This window comes from Anopheles gambiae, chromosome 3, assembly GCF_943734735.2.
Source record: "Anopheles gambiae chromosome 3, idAnoGambNW_F1_1, whole genome shotgun sequence".
NCBI lineage: Eukaryota > Metazoa > Arthropoda > Insecta > Diptera > Culicidae > Anopheles > Anopheles gambiae.
In genome coordinates, this window is record NC_064602.1 from 35,006,538 (window position 1) to 35,034,480 (window position 27,943).

General features: G+C 45.1%; 2 protein-coding genes across 5 annotated transcripts; one reads left to right on the forward strand and one right to left on the reverse strand.

Moving 5' to 3' along the window:
* Positions 1 to 1,890: 1,890 nt before the first annotated feature.
* Positions 1,891 to 2,443, forward strand: LOC133393818 (uncharacterized). Its single transcript, XM_061660471.1, has 2 exons — positions 1,891 to 1,973; positions 2,057 to 2,443. The coding sequence occupies exons 1-2, from the start codon at positions 1,962 to 1,964 to the stop codon at positions 2,270 to 2,272; spliced, it is 228 nt and encodes a 75-aa protein (XP_061516455.1). The 5' UTR covers positions 1,891 to 1,961; the 3' UTR covers positions 2,273 to 2,443.
* A 586-nt stretch (positions 2,444 to 3,029) lies between these two features.
* On the reverse strand, positions 3,030 to 27,901 carry LOC1271391 (neural cell adhesion molecule 2). Of its 4 annotated transcripts, none has more exons than XM_061660468.1 (8): positions 27,736 to 27,901; positions 26,559 to 26,876; positions 15,956 to 16,309; positions 15,688 to 15,819; positions 12,509 to 12,661; positions 12,236 to 12,423; positions 12,038 to 12,157; positions 3,030 to 11,947 (listed from the first exon to the last, which is right to left on the reverse strand). In XM_061660468.1, the coding sequence occupies exons 2-8, from the start codon at positions 26,623 to 26,625 to the stop codon at positions 11,501 to 11,503; spliced, it is 1,461 nt and encodes a 486-aa protein (XP_061516452.1). In that variant the 5' UTR covers positions 26,626 to 26,876; positions 27,736 to 27,901; the 3' UTR covers positions 3,030 to 11,500. The 4 variants fall into 4 exon arrangements, with proteins under 4 accessions (XP_061516452.1, XP_061516451.1, XP_061516450.1 ...); XM_061660467.1 differs by having other exon boundaries at positions 27,564 to 27,901; XM_061660466.1 differs by having other exon boundaries at positions 26,559 to 27,901.
* Positions 27,902 to 27,943: the final 42 nt, after the last annotated feature.

The following is a 27,943-nucleotide window of genomic DNA, read 5'->3' on the forward strand; positions in this document are numbered from 1 at the left end:
TCGTCGATGGCGGGCGTGATCGGAAGCTTCGGTTTGGGCATGCGTCGTCTTAGAACCAGTTTGTCGACCGGATGATCTTTTTCTGCTCTATCCATTTAATAACTGGTATTTGGTGGGGCGGGGGCTTGTTCTTAAGCGTTCAAGACGTTATATTGCTGGCCGTTGTTGTTGTTGTTTGTTGGACGTGGGCGAACGGTACAATGCTTAAGAAAGAATGAATTTTAAGAACGTTCTACTGTGTGGAGATCGTGTGTGGTAGTTGCCCGGCCCCCTTAGAGCTCGGCAGATCATGCAGGATCGTATGTGCGCAAGTGCGTGAAAGATCAACGCTCTTGGGCAGTGGAGCGAGATAAAGTTTTAAAGTTCAAGGGCACGATTCCTTTTTTCGAGCCTCGTCAGCCCTATCGTATGCGGGAGATGTTCTACTGAGGGCGAAGAACCTGGCGAAACCAAATTGCGGTAGAAGTTAATTCCCAAGTCATGCTTTGTTTCGTATAGGGTGGGTAAGGATTTGTAAAATTGTTAGCTCTTCTCTAATACGATTCGCAGAGATGGGTTCGTTTAGTTGTGAGACCATTAAAATAACTGATTTTGATGTGCGCAAAGACACATATTCAGATTGATATAAAGTAATATTAACATTTCAAATTAAAGTTTATATAAAATTTACCTTACGCAATGCTATGCGATACCACATTAAGTTTATATTAAGTAAGACATGGACAGACTTACTAATGCATTTGCAGGCTTATTTGTTATTATTTGTTATTAACATTAATTTCTTCGATATTTAATAGATATAATAATTTAATTTAATCTATGTAATAAATTGTAATAGTCTTTGACATTCCAGTCTAGATGATTGATGGAATTTCAGCTTACTTCAGTTAAAACTTAAATTAGAAACAAACTTGATTATCCCTAAAGATCCCATAAGCATACTTTAAGGACTAAATATATAAGGACTACTATAAAACATCGTAATTACATTGTACTAACTAACATCAGTTTAATATTTACGAATTATTAAGGTTTCAGTCTTTCTCACAATAGTCATAAGGTTTTCTGTTTTAATAATACAGAACACACTGTTCAATTTGATACAACGTTCGAAGTCACTGATGTTGTGGCTTTGTGAGGTCAATTATTCTAATTCTTTGGTGCAAAAACTGTTGTCGGACACCGTCCATCCCCCGTACGACTAAGGGAATTTCAGTGACTTTATTTATTACCTATAGCTGAATATGCAGTTCTACGCATGAGGAGTAAGGTGCAAATTAGACTTGAACTCATGACGATCATGTTATTGAGACATCCGAGTTAACGACTGTACCATGTACCATCCCAAATACTTATTATAAGTTGTTATGCTTTTGTGGAAGTTGTTTCGATACTTTGTCCAAAAAACTTGTATACTTATTTAATTCCTGAAGATGGACTAGCAGAAGTACTTACTTGTGAATCATTCTGTAACAATATAAAATTTTCAGTTAAGTAGAATAAAAAGTATGCACAAAGAGCATTTGCACAACAAACTGCCCATCTCTTTTAGTAAACAACGTTGCGAACAAGTTGTCACAGCAGCTAATAAGCCGCCCCGTAATTTAATAGCGTCCGATCTTAATCTTATTACATCGCAAGTACGAGAGATCAAGCTCGGACAAAATGGACCAACCTACTCGAGCGAGTGGGATGTAATGAACCAAACCGTTCATTTGTTCTTGTTGTTTATTCCCCTTTTTACTTACGGGACTGGTCCTGGTACCATCTATTGCTTCGTATTCTTGCTCGGATTATGTGTATTGGAACAAGTTCTACCACCCTATCCCTCCGAACCCTTCTCACAGGAAGCTGTCGGATGCTGAGATTTGGTATATAAACTCCCGCACCGTCCACGGTTTGGCATCAGTTTTTGTGCAACTTCCAGAAGCGAACCAAACCTCAAAACCCCACATCTCAAAATGTTCAAATACGTGAGTGTCTGGGAGTTTTGGAAAGTTCCTAGTTCTTTGTTCCTATGGCTCTATTGACTTCCTATTCTTTTGCCCTTTCCCAGGTTATCGTTCTGCTGGCTCTGATTGCCGCCGTGCTTGCCGCGCCGAAGCCTCAGTATCTGCTCGCACCGGCCTCGTACAGCTATAGCGAGAGCTACCGTCAGCCAGCGGCGGCTACGGTGTACTCCAGCGGAGCCTACATTCCGACCGCTTACACCACTTCATATGCCGCTCCGGCCGTATACAGCGCACCCTATCCGGCCGCTTATGTGTACTAGAACCTGGAACCGAAGCTTACCGTCTGATCGATAACGAACCACAGCGAGAAAGGGAAGAGATCTCCGAACCGGATGCACTAGCGGACCCAAGTGCGCACCATACACGCTAAGTCACATTCAACAACACCTCACAAAAAATGTAATAAAAAGCTTCTTTTTGGTCGAAAAAAACGCGCTGTAGTGCCAATGTCAATTCCCAGCTTAACGATTCTAGAACATTTCCGAATCAATCGGCTTCCTGTACGTGGGGCATCATCATACGATGGGGTGTTGGCGTCACCGCGCTGACACCTTTTATACATGGACACCACGTCCCCGTTTGGCGTGTGGTATAATGCGAAATTTCGTATTCACACGGCACACACCCAGCCGGACTCCAAAAACACACATCTTGCGCGCTCCAAATCGAGCGGCAAACTGATCTTAATTTCGCGCGAATAAAATTCTGCATGCGTGCAAACCGTGTTCAAGTGCAAGGTCGTACGGCAGCACCAAGGCGCAAGAATGTACGCAAAAATAAAATAAACGCACACAGAGCGCAGAGCGCAAAAGCAGTCAATCAGCTGCAATCGAAGGTGAGGTTCCCCTTCTACTTCGGGCGTGCAGTACACAGCAACCAGTCACAGTACGTACGGTAAAGTTAACATTTAAGGTAAGATTGTCCCTTCTCTTTCGGATATCATGTTTGGGTTGCGATCGGTCGCGTATATAAACAAAGTTGCAGGCTGCAAGTTTGCAAACCTGTGTCAGTCATTCGTTTGGTTTGTTTGTTGTTGTTTGGATTTATTATTTCGTTCTCAATTCTCGTTCAGTTTAATTGTTTGCTTTCTCTATTGGTTTACAGTTTCGTTTTTTACTTTAATGCTAGCCGATTGTTTCTTCTTTACTTCTTGTTTTGTTTTGGGTTTTGCTCTCTTTTTTAGTATTTTCCTCCCCTCTTTCATTTACCAGAATCGTTTTTTCCTCCCAAGGTGGTTATCGATTGTGAAACACGACAGTTCTAGTGAAAAGCAACATCCTTCTCCTCTTCCTCCTCCGCCTGCTTGCCGTGTTGTGTAATTAGTTTATCAATAACGTTCGCTACCTTCTTCATCACCTTTCGTCTAGTTATGCATCGTTTTACGGTTTATTGATGTTTTTAATTTTAATCTCCTGTTTCGGTTTGCCGTGTTGTTGTTGTTGTTTTTTTTTACAAATTCTAAGTTTGTTTTTATTTATTCTTCTTCTTTTTCTTTCCCTTCGATAAGTCTTGTTGATTTAGTTTTTCGGTTTTACATCTTACAACGTATCCGTTTCTGTTTCGTTTAATTTCTCAAATCCATCTCTTTTCATTCCTTCGCTAGTATTCGTTTACACTACACAGTTTAATGATTATGGGGGTTTGAAAGGAGAAGGAGTAGTAGTTTAGTAATGCTTAACTGTTGATTTGATCTATTCGTGTGTTTTTATGTGTGTGTTTCTTGTGGTGTTTACTTATTTTTATTTTCTGTTTTTTTTTATTATTGAAGTTCAGTTCATTTTCGAGAAAAAAAAAAAACACTTTCTATAAATAAGCAAATGGTACTGTGAACTGCAATACAGATTGCAGTCGGACCAGATTGCAGCCGTAGCCGTATATCTTGGTCGCACTCAATCAACCAGAAGTATGGCACTGATTGCACCATATGACTCGTTCCCGCAATTCCCCTTTTCCATTCGGCTCCTTTTTGCCCCGGGGTGTCCGGTTTTGATTGTTTAATAATTTGTTGCATTTGATGCAACGACATGAAGAGGGTGTGAGAATGTGCATTCCCTTCGCCCGCTCGTCACCCGCTCTTGTGCTGTTGGTGATAATAATTTTAATTACTAGCAATTAACAACCATAGCGCCCGTCCGCAGTGTCAGTTTACAAACGCGCGGAGGGCACAGAAAGGTAGCGAAAGGGTTTGGGGAAGCATTTTATTTCACTTCTTTTTTTCGCTTTCTCCCTCTCTATCTCTTTTTCAATTCATTGTGTTTCACTTCTTTCGCTGCGGCACCGGCCCCGACACGCCTAGTATCGATCCTCCGAGTGTGTGTGAGTCCGAGTTGGAGGATAAATAATTAAATTAACCTCTGTGTGTACTGCGTGACTCCGGGTGCCGTGACGCGAGGGTGGTGCAAAAAAAAAAACAGGGAGAGGTAAGGTCATTGCATTGCCCTCCAGTAATGTTGACTTTGGTTTGCACTCCTTTTTTTCTTTCTCTATCGCTACTGATTATATCCAGCTCTGGCCCGGCGGAACACACCCGACGGATGAGTTATGGTTGATTTAATCCAAATTTTATTTACTCATAATTAACCATTCGTGATAACGGCGCTGGTGTGCGAGTGCGGGAAGTTGGTAGTGGGAGAGATAATGATAGAAAACACAGAATTGAACACAACACAACAGAAGGCTGACCTTCTATTAGTCTCTATCAACTCGGACAGCGCATTTAACGATCGATGTCGTTCACGATTAATGAAGTGATTTTATTGGTTTTTGTTTCAGTTTTTTTTTTGTTTCATTTGTATGTTGTCTCACGATGATGAATTGGTTTAATTTTATTTTATTCCATTCGATACACCTCTACACAAACAAGAACAAGTGCTGAATGCATGCATGAAGCTCAATGACAGGTCATTTCTCAATACCAGGTTAGCATTGAGGTGTTTTATATTTAGCACCAAATTGCCATGTTGATTGAATTCATTGGAAACTCGCTCTTAGGCAATTGAAAATCAACACGCATCCAATATGCATAGAGCTATAAATGGGAACAAAAACAAACGGAATATTGAAAGCTTAGCGCAAAACGTAATCAAAATATGTTAAATGTATACACCTATTCACATTCATTGCTGGAAACACCATCCATCCTTATCCTTATCACGTGTCGTAGGTATAAATGATCGCACAAGAACAACGAGTAAGATGAGCTTAAGATTCAGAGGCAAGCAAATACACTTTTGCTACGTACGCAGCAGACCAGCAGCGAGCTTACAACGATAATCGTGCTTTTCGCGTGTATGGCACTAATTATTCACAGCATATAGTATTGGAAATTATCTGCGTAACACATTTTCGTAACCCCCTGTCCCACACGCAAAAAAAAAACTGATCCTTCACATTCACGTTAACACACACACGATGCTGCCGAAAAAGGGCCTTGTAGGGAAGGACACGTTCGTACGTGGTTGTTATACACAAAAATGTAATTATTCACGAAGGTAAAACATAAAAGCAGCGGAGAGGAACATCTCTTGTTCTGTGAAAGCTGTCGATAACACAAAACGGGTAACGGGGCTCGTTTTGTGATGAATAAATCATTTCGTGGCGATTTCGTGGGAAAAAAGTAGTGCGGGAAGAAACCCGGCCCAAACATCCGGAAGCGAGGATGTGTGCAGATTATTGTGTGGATTTTTTGTTTTGGCGAGCCCTTGACAGTCCTTGGCTTATTAAGGTGCAATAAAGGCTTTTTTGATCGGTAAAAACCTTGTTAAGGAGCGAAGTATTAATTATGCTTCTTCTTCTTCTGGCTCAATAACAGTTGTCGGTCAAGGCCTACCTGTACCACTTGCGGGTTTGGCTTTCAGTGACTTTTTGATTTCCTCCCATAGCAAGATTGTCAGTTCTATGTATGGCGGCACGGACTATTTGGGGGTTGAACCCATGACGGGCATGTTGTTAAGTTAAATACATAAATAAATTTTGTTTGATAATTTACGCTCCTTTTGTTGTTGAAATCAAATAAATTATAATAATTTGTCATTTTAACACATTGCCAGTGCCTCAAAACGCCTAAAGTTATGCAATTTGTATGGTAAAATGTTCCCAAAACCCCTCTGTAAACACCTTGTTAGTCATAGCGCAAATAAAGGGGTTCTGTCAGCTGAGTTAAGCGTATCTCGCCGGTTCTACCGCCTGCACACACACACACACACACACACACACGACTGTAGCTGGTAAAATAAAGCAAAATGATAAATAAATTAATAGCTACTCGTTTCGCCGTTTCGGTACGCCAATCCTCGCGCCGCGCCCTTTTTTGCGGTGCTCCATGATAGCATTCGAACTATAACATCCTTACGCTTTAGATAGCGCCCAGCTTTAACCCACACCACAACAACGCTTGTTCGGTTCAATAAAAATAATGGAAGCTCGAAATATGACCGAAACAAAAAAAAAAAACATAACCAAACAAGGATAAAAACACACAAACACAAAACGCGATCCACCGTAAGCGGAAACGGAAAAGCAGTGTGTGTGTGTGTTTGTGGATTTTTCTGAACGTATGCACACGTCCTCTCACCTGTGGTGCACGGTGCTGCTGGAAGTTCCGCTTTTCGGTTTTTGGGTTTCCTTGCACGTTTCGGTTCGTTTGTGCCAATGTGCAATATTCGGCCCGTCTGCCCGGTTATGGTCAAATCAATTCGTGATCGGGCTGGCCATTTGGAGGGTTTTTTTCTCTCTCTTTTTCGTGTTTGTTTCACTATCATTCATACCCCCGTGTCGATTCATACCCCGTGTCGATCCTTCCAGGGGGTTTGTGGGCTAGTTGGAAATGGTTTTTAATCGCGATATTCAATTTTCTATAACACTCCGCTTTTGTTGTTGTTGTTTGTTTGTTTTCGGTTCGCCTGCTGTCGAAAAAATAGAGTAAAGCCTACAAATGTAAGGGATTAAAATAGAACTGGAACATGCAAAAAACACAAAAAAACAGAGCCAATAACACATAAGAATGGAGGCAAACAAACACGTCAAAGCGGTCCCGGAACAACTTATTTGGTTTTGTTTAAAAAAAAAAAGAAAGGGTTGAAAACAGGATTCTCTCCATCTCATCGACAGATGAGCGTTCAGTTCCAGTGGAAGTTGGGTTTAATTTAAATTTCCTGCTCCTTTCTGTTTCACCTCGCAAATTTGCTTATCCCATTTTCAGACGGAGAGTTAAAAGTCAGCTAAACAAAAAGAAGCGTAAAAAATAACGCTTCTTCTTGCTTGTCATCCGCTGCAAAAAAACAGAACGGATCAGAGTATCATAATTTACGATAACCATGATCATCATCGCATGATCATGCTGCGAGCGGGAGAAATTCATAGCCCCCTGTTGAAACTTTCATCGTCCTGTCGAAAGGATGCGATAGTGCGCTTCAACACAACACTGGGATGGAAAAGATTGTCCAGAAGATGGCTCGCATCGATGCATAAAATGATAAGCATAAAAGTTATTTTAATGCCCTTTCCGAGCGCGCGCGCGCTGGCTCATCGTCAGCCGATGAAGTGCAAGAGCGCATTTATAACGGCACAAGCGACTGCAAGCGACACGGCGAATCTTGTGCGGAAAGTTTTTCAACGCTTTTCACCCTTGCGCGTGCACCTTGCTGTGTCCCGTAGATTCTTCATTGCACTTCATTGCACTTCATTGCACGCAGCGACGACGATGAGCAGCGACTAAAAAAACACGGAAATTTTAATTTAAACTTTCGGAACGCGCCACGTGACACTGAAGGTGAAATGGGTCGCGCTCTGCGACGCAACGTTCCGCAAAGGGGGAACGGGCGCACGCGTTGTATTTAAACAATAACGCCTTTGCCCTCCCCGATGCACATAGTGCACGTTGCATTCGATTATGTGCGCACTTTTCGGGTGCGAGCCGAAAGCCGAACGCGGATCAATTTATTATTTCGCTATGGGACGTTGTTTTTCATTCTCTCTCTCTCTCTCTCTTTTGCCAACGTGACAGCGACAGAAGGAACGCGCAAAATTGGGTTGATTTAATAAGTGAAATGCAATTATTGTGGCGTGAAGCGGCGTGCTCAACCTCCGCGCTGGAGGTGTTATTCGTGCAGATGAAATGCATTTTCCTGCGGAGTTACTGGGGCGAGCCAGTAAATTTGTCGCCCGTAAAGAAATGGCGAGTTGGAGAGTGAATTTAAAATGTGTTTGCCCCAATTTTCGCGTCTTTTTGCTTTTTGTTCATCTTTTTTTAAAGAGCTGCTATGAAATTTAAATGATTTGTTTTTTACCCCTTCTTTTCCTTGCTTCTTTTAAGGACAGTTTTTACCTCCCCCCCCTCCTCGCATATTTTGCATTCTAAAGCGACCGACAAGACCGATTCAGTGGACAAAAATAAGTGAAAAAAGTGCTCTTCATCTAGATTCAGCCGCTCGTTTGATGTCGCTCGGTTGGTTGTTTTGCGAGAAAAAAAAGAAAAAAAAGCTCACAAAAAGTATAAGTAAAACTCGGACCGAAAACAACACCAAAAGCTGTAGCATCAATCTCTCAACCGTGCAGTCCGTGTGGTTCGCATATGATAGCAACGCACGGACAGCCGGAACAGCGTGTGCAGGTGCAATTTCCATTCCTGCCGGTAGCTGGAAGCGAGCGCATCGTTTCCGTTTTAAATAGAAAACTATTCCGTTTTCCGTTTCCTTTCTGTTCTGTGTGTGTGTGTGTGTATGTCAAGCTTTCTACTGCTATCGTACTGCGAATGTGAATGTGCCGTTGTTTATGAGCGAGATTTCTTGTGTGGCCGCAACGGGTTGGAAAACGGGAATGCTGATGAAGCGGAATTCCCACCGAATACAGCGTGACTGTCCATGCAGGAGTTCGCCGATTTCCTCCACAACCCGGTGGGACTTTTATATTTATTCATCTTGCAAGTGGAAACAGGAGTATGAGGGAACTGAAACTAGCAACGAGAACAAAAATTATAAAGAAGAAGGATGAAGGTCTCCTCCCCGACCGTCCCCGAAAGCCAGCAAACCAAAGATGGAAATGTGTCAACGAAGTGCAAAATTCATGTCGAATGAAACTTAAATAGAACGTACAGCAAAAAAAAAGATCTCAACACACCGAAGCCATTCGACTCAAATGAAACACTGAAAGCATTCCATTCGCTGCGCCATCTCTGTATCTCAGCATCTCTTTTCCCAAAAAGTGCCGCGGTGTAGAATTGAAACCTTTTTATCTAGTTAATTGCATCTGCAAAGAAGGCGAGCGGCGCATCTAGATGCACCCTTGCTGCACAGATTTCTGCTGCTGCTGCTTCTGTGTCTTTTGTATCAGTGGTCGTCAGTTGGCAACAACCTACCGGAAACACTGCAACGTCTCACGACTTAGCACCTCTTTCCTGTTTTTCCTCCAGCACAGCTCAGAACACTCTTTCGCAGAGCGCTTGAATGTCGGAGAAGGATTAGAGTTCGTTTTCGCCAACGATCGCTCGCTCCAAAATCCGGACAGCGCGGACATAAAACACTACAGCGGGGTCGCTACAGCAAGAAGCTAAACCAATTGTTAGGAGCAACTTATTTTCCCCTCCTGCGGCTGCTTACCCACGTCCGGGTGTTGGTAGTTCCTTTCGCTAGGCCGCAGGTAAGCAGGTGCAGCCAGTACGGTGGATTATGTGAGTGTCTGTGAGTGCCCAAAACGATGCCGGCACCGCCGACACGCCTGCGACGGACACGGTCAGCTAATGAGTTGATTCCCGAGAAAAGGAGGTCAAGAATTTAATAAACGAAGCACTGGTTTTTCTTTTCCATGTTTCCCTCGCCACACGATAATTGAGTGGAAGGCTTTTGGGAGGAAAAGTTCCTTCTTGGCAGGGAGTGCTTGCTGCGGGAAAACAACTGGCGAACGGCTGGTGACGATGCAATAAAGTTGCGCATTTCTCCTCGGAAGGTGTGGTTGGGGGTTTTGCTTGTGGGTGAACTAGTGATGGGTACAGTTGGCAAACATACGAAGTCGATTCCCATCTAAATACGAAAGTTTTGGGACCGCGTTGAAAATTTTGGAAGATAGGTCCGTCCACCATTATCTAGACTCCATATGACTCCGGATGACTCAGAGCAGACTCCAGACAACTCCGAAAGAATCCGGACGACTCCAGCCGACCGCGAACCACTCTGGACGTCTCTGGACAACTCCGGGTAACTTCGGATAACTCCGGGCAACTACGACTCCGGACGGAACTAGTGGTTCCGATTTGTCCGGAGACGGGATTGGACTAACAATAGTTGGAGTCAGATCGGAATCGTGGGTGCGCGCTCCACAGAGCACATCACTAGTTTGAACAGTGAGTGTGGGTGTTGTTTTCTATTAATTCCTTCCTTCTTAACACGTTATTACGCGGGGGAAGAGGGTGAAGGGTGTAACGTTCTTGCCATTCATAAACAGATATCAAAAACACAACAGGCCATAATTATCTTCTAGCTAGTGCAGTAAGTCCCCCCGTGGGACCCCTTTTGATCTATAGTAACTTTTTTGTATTACCTATACACGCACACGCACGCACATACGCACACTATCTGTTCGGAGTGTGTTTATGTGAACACATCCTCGTACACTCTGCATCCTGCAACTAGTTAATATACACGTAAAAACATACGGAAATGTTATCTTCTTCTTCTTCTTCTTCTTCGATACTTATCTAAACTTCTAAAGGGAGACGGGTTTTCTTTGGCTCTAGGGATGTGTTTCTGTGTGTTGGTGTGTCCTTCCATGTGTATCTCTGTACCGAGTTTACTGTGCATAAAGGAGCCTTCATTACTTGCGCATTGCATACTGTTAGGCGCAACGAATTCAATTTGCGTTTACGATGCGCCTGAAGTCTGGCAATCCGCACTACAACGTTCGTTTTTAATAGTGTATGTGTGTGTGTTTGTTTCTTTTTGTCGCCATAAATCTCTGTTACTCAATGAAATGCGATTTTACGTCCGATGCTGGGGATGTTTTTTGCTCCTCTTTCTGATCTTACAGTACCGCTTTTGGATGATGCATTAGAGCCTTCCAAAACATTTTCTTCGTGCTGGTGAGTGTCTGTGTATGTCATAAGGAGAAGATGAACTACCATCGCGCGCTAAACGAGTGTAATTTCCGTAAAGTGACACTAAAAACTTTTCTCATCATGTACGACGCCACTCACGGACGCGCCGCTAGCGATGCGGGGATTTCGTCATCATGCCCGATCGATCATTCGCCTGCAACCTGGTGTGTTGGTGTGTAGGAAGCACCCGAACTGACGTAAACGCACGAGTGAAGACAGTTGTGTGTGTGTGGGGAAATGTTTGCCGATGTGAAGCCAATTTCTCGCTTACCTTTTTTTTTGGTTTAATTTCCCGTGTGGGCGTGAATGTACACCCACCAACGCATTAGCTTCCCCGCATTAAGGTTACGTTTCGCAAACCGATGGGGAAGCTCTGGGGGGTTTTCCGGGGGGGAGGGGGGATTTAAAACCGTCCCTTCGTCAGGTCGGCAAACCGGTGATGCGTGATGGATAGGGCCGCCGGGAGCGCCACGGCCAGCAGCCAGACGAACTTGAAGCACACGTCGGTGGGTTGGGCACTGGAGCCGCTCGTACCGTGCGGCTGCACCGGGTGGGTCGAGAACTCCTTCACCTCGGTCCAGTCGCTCAGGCCGGCCGCGTTGCGGGCCGCCACCCGGATGAGGTACTTGGTGTCGGGTATGAGCTGCACGAGCAGATAGGTGGCACCGTCGGCCACGTCGAAGTCACGTCGGCTGGCGTGGTCCCACGAGCGGGACTTTAAGTATTCGTCCGTCGGCATCAGCTCGAACCGGTACCCGATGACGGTGGTCGGGTCGGGCGGAATGTCATGGGACTTCGTAGCGCCGACGTCGATGTCGAGCGTGTCCGAGTTGACACCGCGCAGCTGAAACTGAGGGCGTTGGAAAAAGGGGTGACCGAAAATGTCACGTGTCAGTGGGTGTGTGTGGTGTTCTTAAAATACAGCTCTCTAAAAACTTACCAGACTCGGTGGATCGGGTTTGGTGCCTTCCTTCAAGTGGATCTCTTGCGTCACTGACCCGAGCTCGTTTTTCGCCTCACACTTGTACTTGCCGAATATGCTGCTGGTTTTTATCATGATCTGGATGGCAGGCAGAAACAGAAGGAAATGAATTAGAAGTAGCAACGGACCGTGGTGTGGTCTCCACCACCCCCTTACCTGCAGCATCGACACGTGGCGCCCGTTGTAAATGATGTGGCTTTTCGGGGTGAGCTTTTTATTGTTGGCGGACCAGCTGAAGTTGGCCGGCGGTTCGGCGGTCGCTTCGCAGGTAAGGTTCACCATGCCGCCGACGTACCCGTACGCGTCCGAGATGGATTTTTTCCACGGTGGCATGTACGGTTTGTCTGCGGTGGAAAACGGAAACAGGCTCTCACGGAATCGAATTTACACTTAGCGAACAAAAAAGCGGTTTTGGCACCGTGTACGTACGTTTGATGTTGAGGCGAATCGTCTTCTCCTCGAAGCTGCTACCGGTGGCCGAGATCTGGAACGCTTTGCACGTGTACTCGCCGCTATCGTTCTGGACCACCTTTTTGATGGACATACCGTCGGCCAGCTTGCTGTACCGCCCATTGTTGGAGACTGCAGGTGCAGGTGGATATGAGCAACGGTCGTGTTAACAAGGTGAAAAGTGGGCAAAATTTAAATAACGGGAAAAAGGGTTTCGGGATTGGCATTGGAAACAATCAAATTGCTGTTAGGATTCAAATTATATGCAAATGAGGGTAGTGGTGCGGTGGTGAGAGAAGGTTTAGTCGGTGTCCAGATCGATAGCGTAATGTCAAGTGCACGACGAAAAATGTGTGAAAATATTTGCATGATATAACCTTTGTCACAATGAGGACCCAGGTGACAGAAATCGATTAAATTGAGCAAAATTGAGTAAAAAGTGCTATAATATAAACATTCTGTAATGACGATTGCATACTTTGAGGCGTAAAAGCAAACTTTCTTTTAAACAAAAAAACGCCTTAAGCTATGCAATCTGTAAATCAAAACTATCTCGTTAACATCTCACAATGGCATCTTTTTGACTATCTTGCGACGTTCCACACCGCCGGAGTGGTTTCACAACTTCGTGACAATGTTTACACCTCGGTTGGACTACAAAAGTGGTATAACACAGTGTCATGGCGGTTTTTTTTGTTTCTCACTCACCGAATGCAAACGTCATCCAACTAATGAGTTTTTTTTTATCGCCCCGCTGTTTTTGTGGCAAAAGTGCTTTCGCAAGCAATCCGTGACACTCGAGGCGTACAAAAACAATAACAAAAGTGTATTGCAAAGCTGAACCAGCACCGTTTTCAACTGAACGAGGTTTTGCTCCAAGATCTCAGCGCGAAGTGTTCGCTCGCTAGGAGTTTGTGTGTGTGTTCCGCTTCGCTTTACGTCGACGCATTTTGCGGGATGACTTTCCAGTTTTTTGATATTTTATGGGGAAAAGCGCCCGAGGGGGTGCAGCGGTGTAGGAAAACTCCGCTGAAAAGCGCCGAACCATTGAAGCGTGCAAGTTTTTCTTCCGGCTTGCGGTTCTAGTTCTAGTTTTCTTCCGGATCCTCGCTTCCCCGCTCGCAGGCACTCCCCGGACTCCCCTCGTGTGCACCTGCCTGTAGGAAGTATTTTGTTTGTGTGTTTTATTTATCGCTCTTCCGTTCCGAGAACGAGGGCGAACGAGCTTTTGGGTTGGGTTATGGGTGTTTCGCTCAGTGTGTCTGTGTTTGTATGTGTGTGTGTGTGTGAGAGAGTTTGGATAGAACGGATAAGGAGTGGTCCATCCTTGCTGTAACAATTAATTTGAGGCACAACTTCTGACGCTTCCAAGCGCTGGCGGGCGGCCGCTCAGCCGCTAGACGGTCGACTCCATGATACGATTTATGTGGTTTATCGTTTCCTTTCTTTAAGGTAGCACCGAACGTGCGGGTTGAAGCTGCCGGTGAAATAGTTGCCGGGTAAGTTGTCGGGCGCTGTAAAAAGTTGTTTAGCGTTGTGGGTTTAGCGGCGGGTGCGGTTTGCTGTCGGGGCGAATATTTCGCGAGAAGCAGCAACTTGGGCGTTGTTGGTGTTGTTTTTTTTACTATTTCATTGCTTGAGGAGTGTTGGAAATTGTATCGTTTTCTCTGTTGCAGGGCAGGTGCACCAGTGTCGAGGGAAAAAAGGTTGCTCAAGTAGTTATCCAAGTGTTTTTTCGCCGCTTGCATCATTATCAGTTAAGGGTATCTAAACAAGCGACCCAAGCTTTGTGTTCGCCTGGCTGTTGAGGGTAGAAAGTTTCGGAGGATTCATTTAAATTCTTTAGCTGCAGTCCAGAATTTATGCTCCGGGGTGGAGTGGTCATTTCTTGTGCCAGCGATGCTTGGAAGCTTTGTCTTGAGTTCTAGTGTAAATTTTAAGTGTTTTCAAATCTTATGTAAAACACGCTTGGTAATGCTTATTTTGAGGTATGCTGAACGCCTAAATGTATGCAAATATATTGGATAATATTAAAGTTCGGCGTTAACAACTGTAGAAAACGTTAATATAAACCAGGAAGAATTTAATGTTTCATCGTTAATACAGCTCTAAAACCTTCAAAACCTAATTCGGAATATTTGAAGTTCAAGCACTCATCATAACAGTAAAGCACACTACCATTGCACTAATCATCCGAAATTGCAAAGCGTGCCATAAAAAGCACTAAAAACCACCATAAAGCATCACCATCAATAGAGAAACACTTTACGCCTGCTGTTATGCTACACCGCAGTACACCGCACCGCGTACATTGTCCAATCCGGTGCGCGCTCTCCACCGCACGGCATTCAATTTCAATTGCCAGCGTAGAAGCGACGAAGGGGGATGAAAATCCTTTTATGAATCATTTGCTGTTAAGAAATCTGTTCCCTGTCGTTGATGCTTGTACTGCACGTCACACACGGTTCGCCGTCGGTCGGTTGCTAAGTGCAGCGGTGTAGTAAATGTACGAAAAAATAACACACATCCAAAGAAAAGGGTGTAACAAAAAACCTCAACACACGCACACACACACACACCCGCCCAGGACACGATGATCATCGTCAGAGTGAAAAGCTTTTAAAATCCGTTGCCCGGGCGAAGCACATCGTTCACATATTGTGTGTGCCATCACAGCGAAACAATGCATGTTTCTTCGCCATAATCATTGCATTCTTTGCTTGAGCGCGTCAGCGAAACGTTCCTGTACGCGCCTGAATGGCTGCTACGGCTTCAGGTTGGTGATGAACGGGAGGAAAAAAATAGGACACATACACACACACTATGGTGCCAATGACGAGCAGGAACGACGCGCTTGTAAAAGATGGTCATCATGAACGGGTAACGATGAAGAGACATAAATTTTCACCACCAACACCGCCACCCCGATGGCACATGATGGTCATTGTACCTCTGCAGGCGATCTGTACACAGGTAGGAATGGAGAGAGCTTTTGCAGAGCTTGCACGATGGGGAAAGAGTTGTACCTGGCTGGAAGCGTTGTCGTACACGCTTTTGCCCATGCACACTTCGTTTGAGTAATGGTGGTATTGGGATAGGGGCAGAGAAGGGTGATGCAGGGTGACGAAGGATGTAGCACACACACACACACAACTTACAGAACAGGGGTTGGCCGTTAAAGTACCAGGAAACGGATGGTTCCGGATGTCCTTTTACCTCGCAGCGGATGGTCGCGTCCTTATCTTCGACCGCCGTCTGCACCGTGTTGGTATCCCGGAACGAGATGGGCTCTGTTGGAAGTGCATCAGTATAAAAAAGAAGACGGGAAAAAAGGAAGCAAAAAGGGTACAAAGAGGTTACAACAACGTCAACCTCCCGCTTGGTAACACCACGCCCTGGTTATCCCTTTTTCGGCTCGGTACGTACCGTAAACGATCATTTTAAAGGATTTTCGTAGCGCCGGCACGGTCACCCGACCCTCGGTGGCGGTGGCCGTCCCCTCGACGTCCACCTCGCACGTCCAGTTGCCCTGGTCGGTGCGGGCAATCGCTTCGAATATCAGCGCGAGCGAGTCGCCCTTATCCTCGATGTGCACCCGGCCCTTGGTTTCGCTAATGATGGCATTTTTCGGATTGCGCCACTTGAGCCGCACCTCCGAATGGTCCGGATGGCTGCAGGTGACCATGCGCGACTGGTTGACGAAGTGGGCCATCTCCTCCTCGGGCGTCAGCTTCAGGGCGTCACTTTTCGAGATTTGTTGATTGCCATTAATCGAGGATGCTATTGAGAGAGAGAGAGAAAAAGAGAGAGAGAGAGAAGGAAAGGCAAAAAGAAAAGATTTATACGATGAAACACACCGAGCACGGAGGGTCAGAGCAATTTGACTCATCGGGTGAGGTGCTGATGCGACAGATGTGTTGGCTAGAACCATTTCCCAGAACTCCCAGACCCATGAATCATCTTCGGGTTCGTTTCCGAGCGTCCGATTAATTGTGTCAATTAGTCCGGACCGGCGTAGCGACTCGGTGCGGGTGACGGCGGTCGGGCAAAGATTAATTTACCATCGGGGAGAGTTTTGCGTGTAAGCGTGTGGGTAGCACGGGCAGCATTTGGCATACTTTCGCTTCAATTCTTTCTAAACCTTGCTCCGTTCTTTTAATCGAATGACCTTTGAGGTTAGCTCATTGTGTAGCCCCTCCCCGGTGGGAGTACGTTAATGACGCATGGGCTCAAGTCGGGCTTGGTTTTTTAGCTCGAAAGCAGCCAAAAAACAAGCACTCCGCAAAGTATGCAATTCGTTTGACAATTTGCGCTTGTTAGACCACTTGCGGGCTACACAAAATATAACTCATTTCTCCTGGGTGTGGAAATACAATTACTTTACTTTTATAGAAATCACAAAAAGAGTGAAATATTGATTACTTTGCTGCGCGATAAAACATTCAACAACGAGCGAAATGTCGTACCAACCATCCCATCCGTTGGCAAATAATCACTCGCTAATAATCAACAATCAGAACCGCTGATTTGTCATTCGCTGTGATCACACATTTAGCAGCAATGGATACTGTTTGTCTGTGTGAGTGTGTAAATATGAGTACCAGCCCCGGGAGGGTGATGGTGGTATTTGCAATCAGAAAGTGTGCCACCATCACCATAATCCAATCGTTATTGTTGAATCATTTATCTGTGTTGGGGTTGTGGTTTTCTGGCGTTCGGAACGATTTTCCCGGCATTCCAGGTCAGGGCTAATATTAGCACGAATTAATAGATATTTATTTATTTCACTAAACTTTGTGCTGGCGCATTCAATGCAAATGTGATGGAAAATCAAATCAAATGCGATTTGCATTGATAGTGTTTGTGTAGTGGAGTGTGAATGGTGGGTGGGTGGGGTTTCAATAAGTAGCGAACGATTGTATCACTCTCTAGTGGTATAATATAAGGGTTTAGATGGCTTAAAACGTCAATCCTATTGCAAAGCCCTGCTCAGCTTCTATTTTCCCTCCATTTATGACTGCTGAAAAGAGCTGTTTGATGAAAACACGAACGTTTCCGAGGGCAGCAAAAGGCATTTAAATTAAATTAAAATTATCTCACATTGATGGTGAAAAGCTCGTTTCATCCCCACCCCCGGCAGCCTTGCTGATCCCGTAAGCAGATGAATGCAATTTATGGCTAATAGCAAAACAACGAATTGTAATTAATTGTTTAACGGCTTCCTGATGTACGGCTGGAAGGCATAATATGGTATAATGGACAGAGTGTGGCTTACAGGAAGGTATATGCTGTTCGTAATCGTGTATCGCAGTGTAGTAGAAGCAAAGCACCGTACCGTAACAACGCCACTGCAACAGACGATCTATAAATTACACTCAACCACACAGTGACCGAGAGTCCTGCGAGGAACCTGGGGCGAATCTGATGATCGTAAAGCGCATCTCTTGGAGAAGACCGAGGCACCGCACGCCTTTTCGATTCCTTTAAGAAGCGAAGGATTTATTTGCGGCTCCTCATGTAAGGGGATGATTCTAGACCGATTGTACTTGGCAGTCGAGCGGAAGCGTTTTAGCGGGAGAAGTATAGCGGGACACGTTACGAAACGCATACGTAAGAAGGTGGAGGCTTTTGTGCGGGATTGGACGCGGAAGAGCGAAGCCCGTTACGAAGCCATGATATTGGATTTTGCGGAAAGAACCTTCTGGTTGGAAGGCTCAGAAAAGCGTGTTCTTGTTAAGCAAGCTAAGCAAGCTGTATGTAAGGCCATATTATGAACGTATTGCTTGGTAGATTGCATAGCTGCAGGCGGTTGGCTGAAATAAAGCGTTAGTTATGTTTATTCGCCTGAAAGTACACTATCTTTACATCGTTTTAATTAAGGAAACGGGCTGGTTAATGTGTAAAGTGTGATAGATATGGATTGTAGTGCAAAATTCAATATTTAATAAACCTCTTAACACTCCAGATATCGACGAGTTTAAAACAGCTATGCAGATATTAGTCCTTCGAGCCGGATTCAATGAAAACCCAGAACAAGAATGCCCTCTGGGTGATTCCCACACACAAACTACATACGTTTGACCTCAAAAACGTTTGCAACGTCATGCCTTGTAACGAAATTAATAATCTCGAGCTCGTTGTAAATTTTGTTCTGGCCCTGATGGAAGTTGTGGTCTCCCCAGTGGAAATGTCTTACATGCAGGTGGCAATGTCAGTGCCCGGGCTACCCAGGTAGCCGTACCGAATGGAACCGATCCCTTCATGCTAAAAGCTATGCACCATTACCACCATCAAGCTATCCACCCGTTCCACGAAAGCTCACATGATGGTTGCAATCAATCAAGGGTTTGCAAGGCATGGATGGACGCTAAACGGTTGCGCGGTGCGGTTAAGCTGACGAGGCGGAAAAATGAAGCTGTTAGAACGCGCTCCGCCGCTCAGGTTCAGACACACACTCACACACGCCCGCATAAGTTTCGTTCCGATTTATCACCCACTCGTTGTCAGCCGTTTTGATAAATGTGTGCGGTCACACTAAAACGAGGATCCAGCGCGGCACGAACGGAAAGACTAGAGCGTAAAAGAGCTCTCAAAATGTGAGCGACATAGGGTAAAGGTTTTTTTTTTGGGGGTGGATTTGTCCCACGGACAGTTGATTGGGTTAAGATGAGGAGAAAGACGTACCGTACCGAAATAGTGTTGTCAGAAACTGCTTAGTCACTCCTTTTTACCTCACCTCGGAGTTGACTCAGACCCGCAGGACCTTAGGTGGTGGGTATCGCGCTAGTCGCAATGATTACCCGCGTGCTCCAAGAGCGTCTCGCAATGGAGCGCATTGCGAAGTACCACGGAATGAAGATTGACTTGTTATCACCGTTGCCTTGGGTCGTGTTCGTGTCTGTGTGCGTGGGCGTGTGCGGGACATCGTGGCAAGTGTGGCGGGATTCAATTTTCGGATTTGTTCGGCATAGTTTGCATACGCGACGCCCTGCACGACGTCCTTGTGCGACGCACGTGTGCGGTTTGTGTTGTGGAGTCGACACACACACACACAAGTGACAGCTTGCTTTGATTAGCGATGGATGTAATCAAAGTTGGCTCCGCAATCATGCACAGGGAGCGTACCGGAGAGTGTGTGTGGGTACAAGGCGGGTGATGCAGAACTCTCCTTTTGATGTTGGGTCTTGGCATAGAGCTCTTGTTCGAAGCTTTTGTGCTATCCCTGGTGTATGCGAATCGATAGAGATGTTTGCGAAGCCAGCAAGATGAGTGGTGAGAGCCTGATTCGTATTGGATCGATTCTATGGAAGGAAAGGCGAGAAAATCCGCAATGTATCGAGAATATGTCCCATCACTTCGCTCCTACCCTGAAGGTAATTAGAAGCAGTAATCGTGTGTTCGTTGTTCGCATTGTTCTTGCACGCAGCAGCTTAATCCTTTCCTCACACACATACACCCACACACACACACACCCCACCAGCACTGATCGATGGTACGGTTCACTGCACATTGTCACCAATAATAATCATTCCATTTCAATGAACCACACAGTCGAGAGACTGGAAACTTTGACGCATTCGAATGGGGTGCCCGCATCGAGTGCGGTGCGTACGTCTTCCACGGCAGTCGGTAACAAGCGCCGGCAGGAATGTTCGAAATACACTGACTGAGATTGACGTATCCAGAAGCCACTCGATAATGTGCAATCGGAGACGAGCCGGTACGATACACAAAGCAGCCGTAGCCGATCATCAAAAGGAACTTATGAAGCGTTGCCGGATGCATGCATGTTGCCGTTTTGTGCGCGGCTTTGCATACTTTACGGCGCAAAACGGAGCGTTGCAGCGTTGAAGGCTTCGGGAGCTGAAATTTGAGCACTTTCGGAGCATGTCGATGTTGGAAGGGTTGCTAGCCGGGAAGTTTGCACGCGGGTGGAGATTGTTGAATAGTTGGAAAATTTTAATAAATTCAACCAACACAAACGGCGATGTAATTGGACCTGCGGAACCGTGGGGACATGCAGCCCCAGAAGCGGAAAGTTTTCTTTACATTCTATTTCTGGGTATGGAACGAAAACATAAGACACAGGGCAGGTGGAGAAAAGCAACGAGAAGATAAAAAAATTAAATGCAAAGTTTTCCATAATCTTTCACGAGCACATATTACAGAACTTTTGCAGGCAGCCAGACAGGAGGACAAGGAAAGAAGCGTGAACTTTTGTGCAGCTTTTGCTTTACATTTTTAACCGCTCGTTACCTTCTTTTCGCTGGTCTATTTTTGATGGTTTTGATCATAAAGCTAACTAAATATGTTTTCAGCATGGAATCGTCCGGTGAGGCTGTGGGCGAGTGTGTGATAGTTGTGCCAAAGTTATCGTCCCACTATTTTTTTTTCTGTTTTCTGTTCTCTGCTCCCCCCCCCCGCCTAGAGGAGATGAAAAACTTCTTTTTTCCTATCGAGTGCGCTGCGTGAGTATTTATTCGACCGACGTGCGATCACAAACAGCACAAGATAGTTCCTAAGCCGGCCCGCTGCCCGCGGGAAGCTGCAATGTGGGAAGAAAAAACTCAGCCGGGCAAAAATTGGATCAGCTGTTTCTGGGCTGTGCGCTTCGCGGTGCAACTTTTTCCTCTTTATTTCAAACGGCACTGATCAGAAAGAGAGAACACAAGAAGGAGGAAATTAAAAACCGCAGTATTTTTGTGCGATATGTTCTTTTTTTCTGCCCTTCACCAACCCAACATGTTTTTGGCAGCTTCGGCGCTGGGAAATGGGAAAACCGGGCCAAACTCACTACACTATTTATCACCGGTGGGATGCTTCGCCAGCTCTCAAACTGCACTCAAACACACACACACACCCTGTGCTCTGTGTGGGTTTGATGTTTGTGCAATGGTAAAGTTTGCCAGCTCCCCCCCGGCCATTACCGCGTCTCATAATGGTCAGTATTGCGCTCGCTCGCTCACTCGGACGACTGTTTTGCAGCGTGAGTGCAGGCCAGAAACGGCTCTTTTCCAGTTTCCACAGCCCAGTGGTGCGTTAGAAGTGGTGTTGGTAGTAATGGAGAGCACAAAAAAAAACGCTTTTCTTTCTTGCAGAAAAGGCCAGCATGGTAAAAACGTAAAAAAAGGAACTCACACACACACAGAGAAATAGAGACCGGGGCCGGGGCAAAAGTTTTTTGATTAATTCCGATTCCGTTCCGTTTCGATGGGAGTAGTTTTAAATATTTAACTGTCCCTTGTCTTGACAGCTTGTCGTTTGTATGTTTGTTTCTTTCCTCTTCTGTTCGAGCAGCACTTCATTCGATTTTTCCTAAAGCCGGAAAGCTCTCCCCCCACGTTCACCCAACCGGAAGGAAAAGCGTTGTATTTACACTACTAAACCGATCTTCTTTTGATCTAAAACGTTCAAACGAATATCGCTCAAACCACCCGATGCAGGGGGTGCAGTGTGGTGCTGGAGTTTTTCGCAGCGGCCGAAGGTGGAAAACCACTGGTTTTGAGTGGTTCACACTGGCCCCCAAAACCGAATAAATGTGACCGAATTTGGGAATTGTGCTGCCATGTTTACAGTGTGGTTTTTTTTTTTTTTGGAGACCGGGGAACCGTGACCGGGTCGAGTGGGGAGCAAAGTTTTATCGTCCAGCTAGGTGGTGTGGCTTTGCCTACCTTCCTGTTTTCTGTACATACCCCCCTAGGCTTCCGTTTAAGCCGGAAGTTTTTGGCCAAAAATCCTGAACTGGACCTGGTGATGAATAAATAATCGTTTAGTTTTAGTCCCCGATTGTCGGTGAAGCGCGGTCGAAATGTTGAGGTAGGTCTAACACACACACACACACACACACACACACACACACACTAGCAGGAAGGGAAAGCGAACTGTACCTTTCGAACAGCACACTCACACACCACCAGTTCGAAGTACACAGTTTGAGTTTCTGGCTGAAAGGGTAATTGGGATTGATAGCAGCAAGATAAATGTTGCTCTAATGGATACAATGCACTCGGGCGAAGGGGGATGGGGAGCTGCAGGAGCTGCTTTTTAGCTTGTACAACTTCCCCAGCACTGAAGGCAACGCTTAGCGTGCATGCGATCGTGCACACATTAATTTCCGGATTTAAGAAAAGGGGAGCGATTAGAAGTAAAATGTATGAAGCAGCCTTGCACCGAACAAATCCTTCGTCCGACACCCCGACAGTGTGCAGTGCTTTGCTGTGTGAGTGTGTGATGGTCACATATTATTCACCACACACATACACACACAGTTCCTAGTGGTTCCCGCTTGCTCGGAGGGGAAAAAGAAGCACTGAACGAGCAAAATTTATGTCGAACCGCGGCCAAGTGCTTGTAGAACAAGAGGCGCTTTTAAAAATTCATTCTCGAATCGTGCAATTTTACAAACGCTCCTCCCTGCCCGGGCTTGTCCGACATGAATGAGCAATGAGCGTGTCCCGATGTGGGTACCGCCCGTTCTAATGGCGGTAAATCAAAGGGATAAAATGGGATGGGACAGACAGAAACGAGATAAAGCGACCGGAATTTAAATGCGCAAAGCTCAACGTGCGCGACAAAGTGTGCGGGTCGTTAGGATCGTTTAGTATCGAAAATCGTTTTATGTGAAGAGGAGACAGAGAGAGAGAGAGAGAAGCAAGAAAGAGCATAGAGCATGAAACATTATTTAAAATGAAAGGAAAAAAGCTAAGGCAAACAGATTTTCGGAAGATTTGGAGTGTGTTTTTCCAGAGCAACAGAGCATTGAAGGACACGTGAAAGATGTCCTGTTTTTTTTCGAAACCCGTCATTACTTCACCGTTCGCAGCGCCCTCTGTGCAGCTCTGCAGCCTGAAACGCAGCAGGCCGCTATCAATCATGTGTGATGGGGGTCGGTGGGCGAAAGTAACATTTTTCATGCGGAGTTTCGGTGGTGGTGGGGATAAAAAATGATACCGAAGGATAACGGTTGAAAGGTACTCCATGGCACTCTCATCCCCTCTCCCAGCTCAAAACGGATCTGAATGATAGGTGAATTATTCGAGGTTGTTAATCAATTTCCGCTTCCGTAGATTTCTTATCGCCCGGCTGGTACGCCGGCTGGCCTGGCTCGACGTTTGTGGAATACATATTGGGAATTGGTTTCGGCATTCGCTTTGAATGCTTAATTTTGGGGAAATTTCTACACATTCTATGCGTAGCACACTAGGGTCTAGGGTCGAAGCCGTGGTGCTCTTTGACGTCACAGCATGCAGCATGGCAAACGATCTTGTGGAATAATCTCAAAATACCTGTAAGCCTCTTTAATCAGTTGGAGACAATTTATGAAGATATCTTCAGGTAATTTCAGCGACTTCTTTAAATGAAAGTAAGGAGAAGAGGAAGAACAAAAAGAAAAAAGAAGAATGAGAAGGAGAAGAAGAACAAGAAGGAGATGAGGGGGAAGAAGGAGAAGAAGATGAATAAGGAATAAAGAAGAAGGAGGAGAAGAAGATGATTAATAATAATAATAATAATAATTATAATAATAATAATAATAATAATAATAATAATAATAATAATAATAATAATAATAATAATAATAATAATAATAATAATAATAATAATAATAATAATAATAATAATAATAATAATAATAATAATAATATTAATAATAATAATAATAATAATGATAATAATAATAATAATAATAGTAATAATAATAATAAAAATAATAATAATAATAATGATAATAACAAAAAAATAGGAAAAAGAAGAAGAAGAAGAAAGATGAATGAGAAGCAGAAACAGAAGAAGGTTGAGATACAGGGTTTCCACAGTTTTTTGTTAATTACCCGAAAATGTTTGAATACTTCCAATATTTTTTTTGATGAGTCCCCACGATTTTTGGGCTTTTCTCAGAATTGTTTGGTTGAAAAGCAATACAAAAATATAAAGACGAGGTTGTAGGGATTCAGATGGGATCGGAATCAAGCTAATCGAAATCGATGTAATTACATCTATCTTCGCTCTAGATAAGTTTAGCTCTAGATAAGCTGCATTTTATCCCTACAAGGTACTTAACTTAAAACAATTCTTTGGAAAATTGATATCTGTTTGCTGCGGCTGGATATAAGATAAGAAAATTGTTTGTTTAACTATCATTTTAGATAGGATATACATGATTTTAGATTATCAGTTTATCAAAAATTGATAAGTTTTCTAAGCCATCAACAACTCCATTTTCTGAGCAGCCTTACATAGCTCAATGCTTTCCCATTCGCTGCTATTGCAATATTAATTCCAAGAAACATTCTACTACTGCACCAATGCAACACAATAGATGGCGCGATGTTCCTTTTCCTAGTATTTGTCAGCGTTGCAAAAACGTGCTAGATTGAAGCGCGTTTGGGGCGCTAGAATAACACGTTAGACGCAACACGTTTGCGCGATGCGATTGAAATCGCCGAGAACACGTCAATAAGTATTCCGCGAAGCCTTATCCTATGCAATCGCATCTTTCTGTGAGTCGACCGAAGCGGTTCGGTGACGTAGACGTACAGAGGGAATAATGCAGACATCAATGCCATTATCGAAGCCACACAGTGACTTGCTGGTGGTTAAATATATCTTCTAGACGATCTATTGAACGACATTTCACAGAAGGAAAGGAAGACATTTCCAATACGATTGTTGTTCGGCGAACTCAAGCTCAACATCAGCAAAGTAGTTCCTGTAAATAGTCAGTTGCATGGAAAATCCGATAAAATTTAGTTTTAGCTTATAATCCAGCGAAAAGACTACCGTTTTCTCGCGAATAGACATTGCAGTAAGGACTGAATGCATCTTGTTTTCCATTTCAGCTCTTACCATTTCGATTTGATGTGCTTTGAAAGAATCCTTGAGCAGATAAAATAAATCAGTTGAAGTACGAACATATGAGCACTCCACTTTACGACAACGGATCATCATCGTCATCAGCAGCGTTCAGCGTTGATGCGTAAATTGTGGCTGCTGAAACCATTCTAGGTGCACAGACAGAAGACCCCAGATGCCAATGACGAGCTCCCAGAAGCCAAAGAAACCGTGTAACGTATCCCTAACCTCCTTCCTGCCCTTTTGTCGATTGAGTGGGAGAGCTGCATCGCTGCATCCCAAAAGTGCAAAAGGGTGTCGTCGGTGCATCATAAAGAATCCGTTTCCGCTGCATGCGTTGCAAACACGCGGGTGTGTGCGCCTGCCTTTGTCAGCAGTTTGTACGATCACACCGAATGCGGCAATGGGGGACACTCGGCACCAGGAATAGAACATAAATTCCATTTTGCATAGCCCGCGGGGAGTGTCCCCGGAGCAATCAGCAAATCGCAACGCGGGTGTCGGTTTCACTCCACCGTCATCGCATACAAACAAAGGGCGACGCTTGGCACAGCACAACGGCCATGACCGCATACAGCACACACAAACACACAACGCTCCAACTGTGTCGTGCGTGAAGCGTGACAGTTTCGTGACAGTTGGGGTGCGCTTTTTTTTTCTCCCCCCTTTTTCGCGCTGTCTCTCGCGACAGAACACACATGGCGGCCCCAAGAACTCCATTCATCTTTCTGTCCAGCGAACCCAAAGCATGGAAGGGTAGGGCGGGAGGCTGTCACAATGCGATTAGCTCCGAAAACCGAAAACAGCAGAGCAGATTTCCATCACAACAATGACCTTGGAGGAATTCGCCATGGCCGTGTCTCGCCACGAACGGTTGGGGAAGGTTTAAAACAAAAAAAGAAAGAAATACCGCGCGACAAAGACTCGCTCCATCTGGTTATCCGTTTTTTTGTGTTATTGCTTATATTCTTAGCACAATATCCAATGCTCGTGGAAGCAAAAGGGCAATACACGTCGGCACAACGGCAGCGCACACATTTCCTGTAGCGAGCAAATCCAATTAGAAGGAACGTTCCGCTAACGCGGCCAATTGTCTACGCTGGCGGGGTGCGCTGGTTCGCGACTTTTGCGACACTTTCCTTGGTGGCGCTCCGCTCCAAGACGAACCGAAAACACTCACCGGCAATCAGCAGCAGGAAATTGAATCCAAACTGCATCCGTGTCATGGTAATCCGGGGAGTAATCATTGTTTGGTCAGCTGGACGCGAATGCTGGCGTGGTTGGCGTGGTATCCCTTCCGCGGTCGTTTGCTGTTCCCTGTTCCGTTGGTGAATGGACACGGGCACTGGTATATTAACACACGTTATGCACTTCCTGTAGCATGGTGTTATGGCAGCACCAAAAAGCACTAAGCACTAATTTTGTTGGATTTTTTTTGTTTCACTTTCTGGCTTCCAAGAAACACTTTGCTATGGCACGATCTATCACTGTTTATTTTCTTGTTTTATTTTGCAAAAAATATACAGAGGGAAAGCTTTAATACAGAGGTCGATGTAATGAACAAACACACACACACACACGCACACGCAGGTGACACCTTCGCTCTTCCTATTTCGCTCGCTTAACGTACGGGGACACTTTAATTGGATTATATTCTCATTATCGAATCCAGTCCAGTGAGGCACACACACACAGACACGCATAGACAAACCGACACAACGAAAACACTTGTAAAATTTAGCACCACTTCCTTGATTGTGTCACTCCGATCGATGGCCGATTGTTGGACAATTTTGGCACGACTCGATTGGGGCTTTTTGGTTCAATAACCGACCGATAAACCGAAACACCGACACCGACGAAGCACCACTTCAAAAGACGGTCCCTCCCACCGGCAAAGATGCACCGACCGCCGGACACTCTTAATTAGTCGAACGAAGCACGCCACAAACGCCACCCAACTCACCCGACCCGACTTTGAGCGACTACTAACTCGAACACCCGCCCGTTGCTCGCTGGAACAATCCGTCCGGGGCTCGATGGCTTTCTGTCTCGCACGACGTCGTTGTCGAAATAAATTGAATTATCGTTTCGGTGTACAGCCCCCCGCTGCTTGGTTCCTCTCCTGCAGTCGACCGACGCACGCCACAAACACCCTGGCTGCAAAGTGGATAATTTCGCTCACCATCAATCTTCAATCTTCGTGTCGTGGCGTTCGACTGGTTCCCGGGTTTGACTGCAGATCACACACGCGTTAATTTTAATCGATCAATCAATGTACACACACAGACACACACATACACACACGTGCACACGATCACCCAAGATGCACTTTTCCCCAGCTAACACTGCCTCACACTGCTTAGTTGCACTTCCGTCACACACAAAAAACACACACTTTTCTGATTAGAAAATTGACACTCTCGATCGCGTGCCGTACGCTCCCTTTTCACGTGCCCTGGACGTTGCGAGTTGGTGAACCGAATGACACTCCGCAAGCGATTGAACACGCTCTAACGGTGGCAGATCCGCCAGCACCCAACCCATCGGCCGTGTATCATCAGC

Bases quoted from the DNA above. Each gene is read 5' to 3' on its own strand.
- LOC1271391 (XM_061660468.1), bottom strand. From the start codon at position 26,625: ATGATTACTCCCCGGATTACCATGACACGGATGCAGTTTGGATTCAAT. The intron at 12,424-12,508 runs GTACGTACACGG...TTTCCACCGCAG, and splicing joins GATTCGCCTCAACATCAAAC to ACAAACCGTACATGCCACCG. The intron at 11,948-12,037 runs GTAAGTTTTTAG...CAACGCCCTCAG, and splicing joins AACCCGATCCACCGAGTCTG to TTTCAGCTGCGCGGTGTCAA.